At 46.4% G+C, this 13,400-nt stretch overlaps 1 protein-coding gene across 1 annotated transcript in view; it reads right to left on the bottom strand.

Moving 5' to 3' along the window:
* ccdc85a (coiled-coil domain containing 85A) overlaps positions 1–12,965 on the bottom strand; it is a 28,100-nt gene extending 15,135 nt beyond the window's left edge. The window contains exons 1-2 of the mRNA XM_076975276.1: positions 12,200–12,965; positions 10,015–11,008 (exon numbers count right to left, since the gene is read on the bottom strand). Of these exons, the coding sequence (XP_076831391.1) occupies positions 10,015–11,008; positions 12,200–12,439 (1,234 nt within the window). The 5' untranslated portion in view covers positions 12,440–12,965. The remainder of the gene's footprint in view (positions 1–10,014; positions 11,009–12,199) is intronic.
* Positions 12,966–13,400: the final 435 nt, after the last annotated feature.

Here is a 13,400-nt window from a genome sequence, read left to right as displayed (position 1 = left end):
GATAAGATATGCAGATGCAACCACTTCAAACTTTGTTCGACATTTGAGGCTGCACAAACAAAAGTAAGTCTCTGCTATGTATATTTAACATAATGCTATATCGGTTAGCTAGCTAGCTGGGATGTGATAACTCAGGGGTCAGAAATGAACTTTTACAAGGGTCCACATGAGCAAGTTGACTTGTGTCAGCGGTCCGCACCAACGATAATTCGAAAGCGGGGGGCGACAATTGCGACATCTCACTCAAACGAACCAAAACACTCAAACGCCTAACGTTAGTTAGTCTGACTAACTTAATATACAACTAATCAAATGCATCAATTGTGTTAAATATTGAAATTACATCTGGTGACTTGACTAGGACTTGAAGTTTAAAACTTGGGACTTGACTTGAGACTCGCTAGTATTGACTTGGGACTTGACTCGAGACTTGATTGTATTGACTTGGGACTTGACACGAGACTTGATTGTGAAGACTTGAGACTTACTTGTTACTTGCAACTTAGTGACTTGTTCACATGTCTGAAGTATATTACACTCACTGGATCATGTTACATTGCACCGCTGTAATAGTTTAAATTCTGTATCTTGTGGTGTTGGATACAATTCAAACCCAGTCCTGACCTGGTGGAAATGTCTTACCCAAATCCTGTAGTTTATTTGTTGATTGTTAATCTCTGAGGCTTTCAGAAAGTACTCCTTCTACATCATATGCAACTGATTCTGCTAATGGTCAAGTGGAATCATTCCCTTCACCTAGTTCTCTGCTGAACCAGAGCTTTGACCAGAGCTTGCATTTTGGCTGAGGGCCAATCTCTCACTCCATACAAACACAGCAATTATTGGTATTGTTATTGGTACCACACACTATTAGTAGTATATAGCACATGGGTTCTTAACTTCTGAATTGTGTATCATTCATGTTCAACTGGTATCCAATCAGCAAGGAGACCCATCTCCAACATCTCCCAGTGCTAATGTTGCTCCATAAACTGATGTTTGGCTTCACAAGGAAAAGACCTATTAGGCTTTCTGAGGAACAGTAGAAGAATAGAAAAAGCAACCAAGCACTTTAGAAGTACTAACTTAACTTACTAAGGAGTAAGTGCTAATCTGGCTTGCATTTATTCTGGTTCTGACCATTTCAGTGGCATGAGAGAGGAGTATTTTATCTTGCAGACCATGACCTCAGTTCTATGCACAGCCATATACGTGTAAATATCACCCATAATTCCAATGGATGTTGCATATGCCACACTATCACCATGGTAGCAAACCATGTTCCTACAATGTACTACACGCAGCAGCGTGCGGTGAACACATCCATATGTAGTATTCCACAGATAGTGTATAGTGTCGTCGTGATAATGAGCAGGTGGAGAAGATCTGGGTTTGATTCTACACCTGAACATATTCCTTTGCCTCAGTGGCAGAGAAAATGCTTGATAGTGCAAAAAAATGCATTCAAATGTACTTAGGGTGAAAGACGCCTGTGTCTGCTCTCAGCACACATCTGGTCATATTCTAGGATGATCCTTGTGTTCTCAAAACATCGATGTTCAGATATAATCCAGTGTGCACTTCTGAATGTGGTTGGCTCCCTAACTGTGCATATAGACTAATGAGTGGGACTCTATCCCTGAAGCCTCATGAATTTTCCAGACAGTTTGACTTGGCAGGGATGTTGCTATCCTGCAATAGTTATATCAGGAGTTGATATCCAGTATTCGAGGAATACATTCAGTAGAGAAGGAAATTTAGGACTTATACCAGGAAGTACACACACATAGAATTATTATGTTTTAGTCATTCGTATAATGCACAAGTCATATTGTTATTATTATATCTGTGCATTTGGATGTATAGTATATGTTTTTTTTCTTATATCTCTGTCATTCTATGTAAGAATGGCAGTATAATTATTGTATATCTGCAATATATATTTTCATTGTTAATTATCTCTTGACTGCATCATAGACACCAGATTGTAATGTGATTGATGCTCTCAAAGACCTGCAACTTCCTGATTACCTTGTTTCATAGTAAATAAATGTGTTGTTGGTTTGAATCCCAATGCCATGACGATGAAAGTTTGAGGGTCGAAACATTTGATTGCTGTCTGTCTCTGATTTTAGCTGACCCATGGTTGTCATGGACAACAGCAGGATAGGGCATAATTGCTTTTGGCTATGTTGCAGCAGCTCTTCAGAAGATTATGTTTCTTGCTTATGCCTTACAGGATTCAGCGACTACAACAGTCTTAAAAATCCCCTCGATTCAGAAGGACTTGGATGGAATCAGTGGTTCAGTATTACAGAACTGCTTAGTTTTAGATATCTTGACAGCCAAGGTAGGCAGTAGGTGTCTGTAAAGTATTAAATACCAGGTGTTGTTTTCACATTCATAATGACAGTGATAACATCACTGATTGGTTGAGACTTATTGTACCTAAGCCAACAGTGGATGGCTAAACTACATTTTTAGAAGTTGTTATTCTTACCTATTGATTGTGTTACTGGCTTGGCCAAGGATAAAAAGCACTAATATCCACCGTACAGGTCGCAAGCTTCGATGATGAAACAGGATGTGGCCTAACGGCCTTAACAGTTTATGCTGAGGAGATTCCTGAGCGAATGAGGACAGCTCCCTGCATTCGTCTCCACAGTGACAGCCAATCCATTCTGAGCTCGCCGTTCTCATCTGCATACAAATATCATACATTTTAACGGTCTTACCAATTACCTGGCCCTGCTGCCCAGATACCGCTCAGCCAACTGTCTCGTCCTTCAGCTTACAGTGTGGCAGGCAGGAGAGAGGGAGGGAGGGGTGTGGACTCCTCCGCCCAGCTGAGCTGTGTGCACCGTGGCCAGACAGCTCAGGACCTCTGAACACCCTTTTGCTGAAGCTCAGTGACACACCACCGCTGAACTCAATACCAATGTTTGTGGTTCCGTGTGCATCCGTGTCTGTGCTCTGCTGATGAATTCTACACCAGTCTTTGTTCTCTGAAATTCCGGGGGAAATAAAGAGACACGCTTCACTGTGGAGGCAGGAGACCGAGCCTGCTGCACACACTCAGGTGTGAGTCCCATACTGTGGCCTTGTAGATGCCTGTGTGTGGGTTGAGCGGGAGCAGTAACTGAGCAAATGAAAAAACCTTCCCTTTCCCTGCAGAGGCACTGTGCTTGCATCACGCTTTTTATGTGCTAAAAGGCCCTGCACAACTCCTCTGAACGAGGCAGAATACACACTCACCAGCCAAATTAATAGACACACCGACCCTGTGCTTGCATTCACACTTTATCTCAGATGTGCAGTTTATAATTGTGCAATTGCATCACATTCATCACTGGTCAATCTGGGAATGCTGGATCACTGTTGAGCAGATACTATTTGGACTGCAGAACATTCTCAGCACTGCATGCAGACATGGTAGTGGGCACAGCTGTGGGAGCTGAGCTAGTAGATGTTTCTCAGGCACAAATGTGCTGCTGGGCCTTCTTATGCGTGTCAGCATCACTGCTGTCACGGTACACCACTCTCCCCTGAGAGTGGACAGCAGCCCAGAAACATGGAGACAGCTCTGGAAACATGGAGACATCTCTGGAAACATGGAGACATCTCTGGAAACATGGAGACATCTCTGGCCTTGCAGTCAGATGCACATGAACGGCAGCTGATGTAATTACCTCTCGAGCTCAAGTTCAAAATGTAGTGTTGAATTTTTTTATCACTGCTGGTAATTGTTTATGTAATTAACCATATGTTTTCAAATCACAAAGGCACACATTTCCCATGCCCTCTTACATAGGAGTCGGTTCATTTTGGCATACAGACATACTTCTGCATTCAATCATAACCTCATATCTAATAGTGCTAAATATCTAAAATTAGCCTACGGTAGTGAAGTCATTTTGGTATATTAACTAAATGAGATCATGTCATTCACTAACATAGCATAAAGGTTTTCTGGGCATACTGCTCCATTAACTAAAGATGACTAAGGTATTTCAGTAGTCCAATATGTGATATTTAAATATGTCTGTGGAACATTAACCTAGGCCAGGATCTATATTAAAGAATTTCATTAAAATGACAAAAGCCAACCATTCCCCATCAATTAGTCATGCGTGTCTTGTCCTTATGCCACCACAGTATTCAGCGTGTGTAGATGCAGCGCTACTCTGATCATTATACCACCACTTCCTCCATCAGCGCGCAGGGCGTTAGCAGTAGCACGTTAGCTCGCTGCATACACACTGAGCACCAAACGCTGCACACGCAGCTCGCCGGCTGACACGTGAGCAGCCCTGCCTTTTCTGCCGATGCTCGGAAATGTGAGCCTTACCGTCTGAACAGAGAGCAAACGGGCAGCACATTCCACCTTGGAAACGGATCTCTCGTGTCTTCCTGTGCCCTTCTCTCCGTCAGACTCCACCCTTCCACACACTTATAAACGCTTGTTAACCATTATGGGGGGCAAAAATCTACTTTTTAAAATAGTACTTCTACTTCATAGCATGAGAATTGATAATATTAGATATTAGATACTATCCATGGTCAACACGGTAGACAACGTCAATTTGACAAAAATAAATCCACTCCTACTCAGTGCTGTTGATATTCATGGCACAAGTGGTGGCCTTCCCTGGGCTGAATCACACATGTCTCACAAATGTCTCACACATGTCTCACACATGTCTCACACATGCTCTGCCTCTGCCCAGCTGTGCTGCAGTCTGTGTGCTGCCCTGTCTTAAGTTGTTTCCCAAACGTCTAGAACCCAGTGCTGTTCTCTTGAGTTCAGCAGGTGCGGTACTCTGTGCGAGGGGTGAGGCGAGTCCCGTCCTGCAGCAGAGACAGGGTTTTGGCTCGCGGGATGTCAGACGCAATACCCACTCCCTTCCTACACAGCTGGACCTCACCAGCCTCATAAAAGCCTCAGTATGTGGAAAAGGTCAGCAGTGTAGACCTGACAGAGACATATGAGGGGGATATAATGAGACTGAATGCAAAGAAAGGCATAGTCACGTAGAATATGCCCTCACTAATAGGTCTGAATATATGAATGCGTCATGGATTATTATTTTTCCCTGCGTGTGCCATTTTCCGCAGGCCATCATTAATACATTAGTGGATCATTTTTCAGCCTTTCTGGAACACTGGAAGTGTTTAGGCTCTGATTTTGCCAGCCTTCAGTCTTTCGAGCTGTAGGCCTAAGACGCTGAATGACCTCGCCCCTGTGGCCCGGGCTAAACCGAGAGGATGGAGGAACAGGTTAGATAAGAGCCCTGCAGCTGCCCACCCCCACACTGCCTCTCTCCAGGTGAGCGATCAATGGTCACCCCCTTACACCCACGGCTAGCAGTCGAGGATCCTGGGTAAAGAGCCGATTGGCCCTTTCTCGTCCGTGGTCGTCCGTGGTCTCTGCCAGTGGCCCTCTCAAAATAAGCACTCAGTGTCTCAGTGAGGTCAGCACTAAAGAGGCCAGTCTACAGTGATCTCTCTCTATCTGAAACCCAAGCCATCCACTGACACACTGGGATATCTTCCAGAAAAAGCAAGAGATGTGTCTTAGGGGAAGGAATTGAAATGGATAAAGTGGCTCATTTTCACCGTGTTTAATTAGACATTTCAAAGATTATCTGAAGATGGCGAGTAAGAATTGGCAATACAGACCATTATACAAGAAAGTAACTAATAAAACCCCTAATACAGGACTACACAGTAGATGACTCTACACAAGGTAATTAGCTACACAACCTAGTAAAGTGATGATAATCTTATGTAGTCCACACAGTGGACTTTGTGTATTATGAACATTACCTAAAAACTATAAATTGTTTGCATTTATGCCTGTAACTTTGAGGATACTTTGTGACCTGATGGATATATATCTCCACTTGTTGGGGTAAGTACATACAACAGGGCCACGAAAAAAATGAGTGGTAAAGTTAGCTTCACCTGAAAATACACACTGCCTCCACATTTTTGCAAAGAATGAATCAAAGAAATGGATTACATCCTAAAAACTTGTCACAACCATTTAACGTACAGTAGTATTCAATACACTTTTGCTCTTGTTATGAGGCAATGAGGCCCTGAATCACTTGCTAACTCCTGAGCTAGAAAATGATAAACACCACAGCCTTCAACCTGACACAGTACATTCATCCTGCCGTCCTTACACTTCATTTCATAAGACTCATTTTTCTCACTGCATGCAGGCATTGACGCAGACATTCTAACAGTCAGCACGAATATTTATAGCTTATGGCATTAACGTCAACAAACATGGACCACTGGAGGGTGAGAGGGTGAGGCTCTTTATTCGGAAGTAGCATTTTAGCCAGATTAGAATTTTCATTAAACTGCAAAAGAGGCCAACGGGTGTTAAATATGCCAATTCAAGATCAGTCAGTGGTCTGTGCCACAAAGGCAGAGTAGACCGAAGCTTGTGAGAACTGAAGCTTGTGATAACTGAAGCTTGTGAGAACCACTCCAGAATAGTTACATAGGCCTGAAACTCAGCATGAACTTCTTCTCAGAACTGGAAATTAACACGATTAAAGTCAAAACAGCAAGACGCTGCCAGAACTGCCAGAAGAAATGAAATGGGGAAATTAAATGAGACCCTGGTTAAATGTTAAGGCAATAGCACACAGAGTCCAATCCTCGCCCCTCCAGTGCACAGAGAGGCCCAGCCTCCGAATGAAATTACTGCAAGTCACCCCAAGAGTGCACCATCACATCAGACGTGGGTTGTGCCAAAAGCTCACGAAGCATGAAGCGTAAACAGCGCGCAGAGCTTGTCCTGTGTCACATTACCAATGCAAATGCAACCTATCCGTGGCATTATTCATTATATGTGCAAAGCATTGATGGACCAAATGATTGACAGACAGTTGGAGCTTCCCCAGTAGAAGGCCCAGGGGAACACGTACAGGGGCTCTAGTGATGCAGGCCCCACGGGACAGCCCTGGGTTACAGAGCTATATTTAGGGTAAGGCAGCTCAAGGTCAGCGGCAGCGTCCTTGGTGAGAGAGGGAGAGATGTCGCCTGGCTGCTGGCTCATCCTCTGGCTCCCAGGCCAGTAGGGAGGGGACAGAGCAACGTTCTCCTTCCTGCTGGAGACCAGGACCACTCAGAGAGGCCATGGTGACGTTACACTGCCTGGCTGGCAGACCCAGTGGTAGCCATTATATCACAGATCCTTGCAGGAGCGGCAAATTTCAAACAGCACGACTGTTTCATAAACTCATAAACTGCAAAAATCATTCATTTATCAGTGGTTTCATTAATCACCATCATTCGTTTCCATGATCTCTATTGAGCAAGTTTCCTATCTAGGCATCAATGATCATTCTCAATTCTGAAGCAACAATTAAGTAAGACCGACTGGCATTTTATTCACTCTCCAGCTATGCATGTGCACTGTCTACACTAGCAATGGAAGAAAGAGGATTCTCAAGGCTGCCAGTGGTTAGCAGCGTCAGTTCAGAAGACACAGAGAAATATGCAGCAAAACAAAATGTTGCTACCACTACATTTTTGCCCATTGGGCTCATTTAATTGTGATGCATCATGACAGAACTGCATTTATTACTGCAAAACTGAGCTTGATGCAGCAAACCAAGAGGACAAGCAGACACACCCTACAGTGTCAGAGGGAAAACAAAAACCAAACAAAAAAACACCCAAACCCTCTTACGGGATAATCCAGATTGGCTGTGCATGCACAACATGGACACACTGTAATTCCCTGCTCGGATTATTGGCGCAGCAGTGATGCCCACAAAGGTAAAAGGGGGCTGGGGATAATCTAGTTTGATGGAACTCCATCAGACTAAATTTGCACAGCATGCATACAAAGAAGCGGATATTGCAGAGAAGCGGCGCCAGTTCAGAGACTGTTTACGCCTGACGGACTGGACACGCGGGGGGGAACGTGGGTCTGTGGACAGGAGCGTCCGAGGAAGCTTAGGACTACAGAGCCGGGGCTGCCCCAATCTGAGAGGGCAGCTGGGACTCGTTCCTCTTCTCTCTGGCTTAGTTTGAAAGGATAGGCAAATTATGAAGCACACAAGCTTTAGGAAAAAGGGCACGAAATTGGATGAGAAAGAGAGAGGAAAGGAAAAAATGGAGAGAATGGAAGAGACGGAGGGAAGAAGATAGCTCCGTATCAACAGCTTTCCTGCAGCTTCACTCTCTCCCTTAGCTGGTGTCATGGAGGTGAATCTGCAGCAGAGAAGAAGACTCAACTCAGAAGAGCCCATCTGCTGCTCAGCCCTCCGCACACCGAAACAAACTCTGCCTGGAAACCCAGACTCCACCACTCTCACCACCAGCTTCACCACCACATTCACCACATCACTGCAGCGCATCTGGCCGAGACCGTGAACTCGGGTGTTAATGAACCGCCGTTATTTGCTGTTGAAACGCAGCGTAAGGCGAACGGCGCTGATCCAGAGGTGTCCCGTGGCCTTGCTGAGCTACAACTCAGCATTTCCTCCCTTCAGGAAACCATTAGTAGCGTCCAGCTAGCGAGAATGCCCGCCACACACCAAGAGAAATGGCTGGTACCTTTCTTCTTTGTCGCATACTCACTTATTATCACTTTAACAAAAGCAAATCGAGAACCAGACACTGAAATGTCTCCAAGAGGGAAGATGCTTTATATTTTAATGTGGTTGCGTCTGCAACGTGAACACAGCCTCTTATGTGCCATTACATGAAGAAAAACATTTCAATCAAAATGTTTCTACATGTATGCATGAGTTGCCCAAAGAATGTTTAAATGATTTTTAGACTAATATTTCACTGCTTTCCACTGATTTGAAGTTTTGCCCATATTTTCCATATTTATTAACTATTCACTTATGACATTTATTAACTATTCACTTACAGCAATGAAAAAACTAAATTAAGGTCTAAAACCAAAACGTATCAACAAATATTCAGGAGTCTGCAACATGAGACAAATTCTCTGAAATCCTAAATGTAGCCCTCAAAAATGCCAGACTGCTGCTTCTAACAGTGAGGTCAGATGACCCTGCTCTATTCTTGTGTGTTTATCCATGTTTATAAGAGTTACACTATATTATTACTACATACAGCTTTGTACAGATAGGTGAAAAACCTCCGGTCCAAACTAGAGCATATTAAAGCAGAATGCTGTTTGTATTTGTGTGTGTGTGTGTGTGTGTGTGTGTGTGTGTGTGTGTGTGTGTGTGTGTGTGTGTGTGTGTGTGTGTGTGTGTGCGTGCATGAATGCATAAGTATACTGAGTGCACTGTGCCTCAGCTTGTGATACTCGTTATGATCTACACACTCTAGGAGTTCAAAGTCCCCCAGGTGCTCACAGGAGAAGGTGTCAGAGGGAAGGAGGAAGAGGAGGAAGAGGAGAGCAGAAGGACGAGCCTTCTTCTCCCCACTGCGCCCGCAGCAGTGCTACTGCCCCTGCAGTCCTCAGCTGGCCACTCCACTCACCTGCTAACACAGGGCAACAACACTGGTGTCCACTCCTGGTCCTGCTGGGTTGCATCTTCAGGCTTTGGCTGTGGGCCTCGGGGGCGTTAATGTTGTGTGAGTGGTTACAGTTCCCTTCGTTGGAATCCAGTGTGGAAATGGCTTCCGAGGCATGAAAGAACAAGCTGATTGACAAGTAGGAGCTAAAGCCTGCTGAGATCATGACCCTGGAGAACCAAGACTGGACACCAACGACTTTCACCCCGGACCCGCGAGACACTCACGGCCCTACTCTACCTCCTCAAAACACCGTCTGAGCCCAGCAAAGGAAAACTTAGTAAAACCCAGGTGGCTTACTCAATGGGATGGTTTAGTGCCTGGTTATATGACGGCACTACACACACACACAAATATATATATATCTTTGTATTTCCGACACTCATTCCCTCCTTGGTGATAGTTGACCATCTCTCTGTATGTGAAATACCCAAATGGACCTCCGCGTATCACAGTGTGTGTGCTACAGCAGGCTCCAGCTGGACCCACCATTCATACCACTGTAGATGCTCCGGTGATGTGGGGAGAGCTCCTCTCCTCCCGCCCTCTTCTGGGGCACATCCCGAGCGGGGCTGCTGAACTTGCCGTGCTCCAGGCTGCCACTGTACTGGTGCCGCTGCAGCTCTGGGCTCCCGGCCACCACGCGGCTCTTCTGCAGGTGCTCAGCCATCCCTGTCAGTATCTGTTTGTGCTCTGGGCTCCCACACACACTTCCAATGCTCGCCCTGTGCTTCTGGAAGAGGTCTGGGCTCCCGGGAGGCTGAGAAGACACCAGCAGGTGCTTGGTGAACTGCTCTGGGCCGCCCCTGGTTAGGCTTTTGCTGAGCTTCTCGGGGCTGAGGCCCCGCAGGCCCTTATGGTCAGGGCTGGAGAAGGAACCGCAGCGGGGCCTGCACACTTGAGGGAAGGTGTGGGCGGTGTACTCTGGGCTGGTGCTCCGTCGTCGGCCCACGTGCTCGGGGCCCGGCGTCTCCTCCTCGCCCCCTGCTCGGGGCTTGTGGAGGTGCTCGGGACTGCCCCCCGCTGGACCAGCCAGCAACTGCTGCTTGTGCGTGAGGTGATCGGGGCTGTCAGTGCTGCCCGCACTCGATGTGCTGCTCCCATCGCCCACGTCCCTCAGCAGACCCGGCCCGGGCACGCTGGCGTGCGATAGGCTGCTCTGGCTGTCAATGGAGTTCCTGCAGCCCACTGGTCCCCCAGTGCCCACCGAGCCTCCTGGTCCTCCAGAGACCTTCTCCTCGTCCAGAAGGAGGCACAACTCCCTTAGTTCCTGGTTCTCCTTCAGCACCTCCTCCTGCTTCTGCTCCAGCTCCTTGAGCTTCTGCAGGTAGATGGTCACATCTTTTCGCATGATGCCCGCGCTGTAGCGGCCCAGACGCTGCCACTCCCTCGACACCTTCTTCCCCTTCTGGCGGTCGTCGTCCAAGAAGCAGCAAAGGTCCCGCAACTCCTGGTTATCTTCCTGGAGCTTCTGATTTACCTCCTGCAACGGCAAAACGAGGAATGACTCAACAGCAACAAAAGGGCGACTGAGAGGAGCAATTAATATGCCGTTCTAAAGCCATTAAGAAGTGTTTTACAAAGGTGGACTGAAGAGGAGGAGGTCGTATACACAGAATACAGAACAGACACAAATGTTCTGCTGTTCTTCAAGACACATTACTTAAGAATGTGCAAAACTGCTCCATGGGTGCCCCAGGCCTAGCTTCATGGTCTTCCAACAAAACCAGACTCGTATTCATATGAGTGGATGATTTGTTATTCTAAACTGGTTTGGCAATGATTCCTAATTGGAGCTTTAAAACAGAATTCTGGATTAGCACTGCAAGGATAAAAAGAGGATTCACATGGACTACACCAAGCTGTGTTCTAAATTTTAAACACACACACACACATACACACACACACACACACACAACCACTGCACAACCTACTCACAGACAGGAAGCTAGATGTGACTATCCAGAATTACATAGTGCTTATACCAATATGCACAATGTCTTTCTTATTACTGAGAAAATTCATTACCTAAAACCGTTTAACTCAAAACTTGATTTTGATACTCCTTGGTAACCGTCTGCCCCATATAACTGGCCGTTAATTCCAAATACATTTCATCTTTCTTTATCCCCTGGAGTACTCCTGCTCTGCCCAGGGGTGGATTTAAAGAGGTCTTACTGCAGCCTCCCTAAAGCAGCAGCTTGCTATAGGACACAATGGCACAGAAATGAAACCGTGACCTCCAGTGTAAAGACAGCACCCGAGAAGACACGAGCTACACGATGGTCTGAAATGTTATGCGAGACTTTGACGCCCCAAACCTCCTCTAGCTCTCAACCGTCTACGGCTGCAAACGGACCGGCGTAGCACCCCCAGCATGCTAAATAAGCAGAGACGTAAGCTTGACTCAGCTCTGCATCAGTCAGCTCATCCAAACTTCCCGCAGCCCCTCGTCTCCATGAATCCAATAAGTGTAGAATTACCCGGCATATTTTATTTGGAGAGTAATCCAAGTATTAGATATTGCATGTGATTCATTCTGGTGCAATACTCTTGTTTTGCCGTGGACCCATTGGAAATGTAACCCAATATAGCAATGAAGATGTGTAGAAGCGTTTGGTGATATTTTCTTTATTTTACGTTTATCATACGGTTGGACGGTTAACGGTTTTACCTTTAATCCTCGTATTTCGTTCAGGTGCTGCTGGAGCCTGCGATTGACCTCTCGGATGAGGTTGCTGTGGTCCATCATCACACTCATCTTCTCCGCCTCGGATTTCCGCAGGCGCCGCACCAACTCCTCCCTGCTCCACTGGAGAAGGTCTTCATCCGTGAGTTTGGACAGGTCCTCAACAGGACTTTCGGCGCTCTTGGCGATGGTGGACTGCAGCTGCGCTTGGCTTGGCTTCTCCATCACCTTCGCCGACACACCAGACGTGCGGTGTTGCTACAGAACTGGTACCGAAGACACACACCGCCCAGCGCCGACACTTTCCCCAAATTTCCCTCTTCAAATATCGAACCGAATTACGAGACTCTCATGTTAAGCCTCTCAACGCTGTCCATACTGTCCCCTTTAACTGCAGTTGTGCCACTCGGGAGTGCCGGGCTATAGGTCTGCTACTTCTCGTCCTTCTTAGAGGGGTAAATCCCGGTCCCTATGGAAGAGACCCTCTCCTTCTGTCCCCGATCATCTCTCCCATCTCAGAGCTCAGAGCGCACCGGCATGGAGGAGCGTGCAAGACTGGCGGCTACAGCAGCATCTCCCCGTAGCGCAGGGTGCGTGACTGCAGCGTGGCAACCTGGCAGACAATCTCTCTCTCTCTCTCTCTCTCTCTCTCTCTCTCTCTCTCTCTCTCTCTCTCTCTCTCTCTCTCTCTCTCTCTCTCTCTCTCTCTCTCTCTCTCTCTCTCTCTCTCTCTCTCGCTCTCTCACGCGCGCGCACACACACACACACACACACACACACATATGCCTAACACGCCCCCTACATCCTAGTGGCTGTTTCCGGGGTTTTTTCTTTATGTTATCGAGCGCCACCTGGTGCTTGCTTTTATACATAGCTGGAAAACGGGGACAATGTTCATAATTTTAGTGATTGTGGTGACTGACACACAAAGTTTCATGAAAATTAGATTTTAATATAATATATAATATATATATTATATATAATAGGCCTACAGATAAATTTTGGGGGGATTTTGGAAAGTCCCAGAATGTTGTATTTTTTTTCAGTATATGACCAGCAGGAGCCCAGTCAGGTCACACAGATCTCAGATCAGATCGGTTGCTACACTCAAAGATGCTGCAACACATAAAACGGTTGAAGTGGGTCAGACAGCTCACATGTCTGTAATCCAGCAGACCTGACGCCT

The sequence above is a fragment of the Brachyhypopomus gauderio genome, chromosome 15 (assembly GCF_052324685.1).
Source record: "Brachyhypopomus gauderio isolate BG-103 chromosome 15, BGAUD_0.2, whole genome shotgun sequence".
NCBI lineage: Eukaryota > Metazoa > Chordata > Actinopteri > Gymnotiformes > Hypopomidae > Brachyhypopomus > Brachyhypopomus gauderio.
This window is presented reverse-complemented; position numbering and strand designations above follow the sequence as displayed.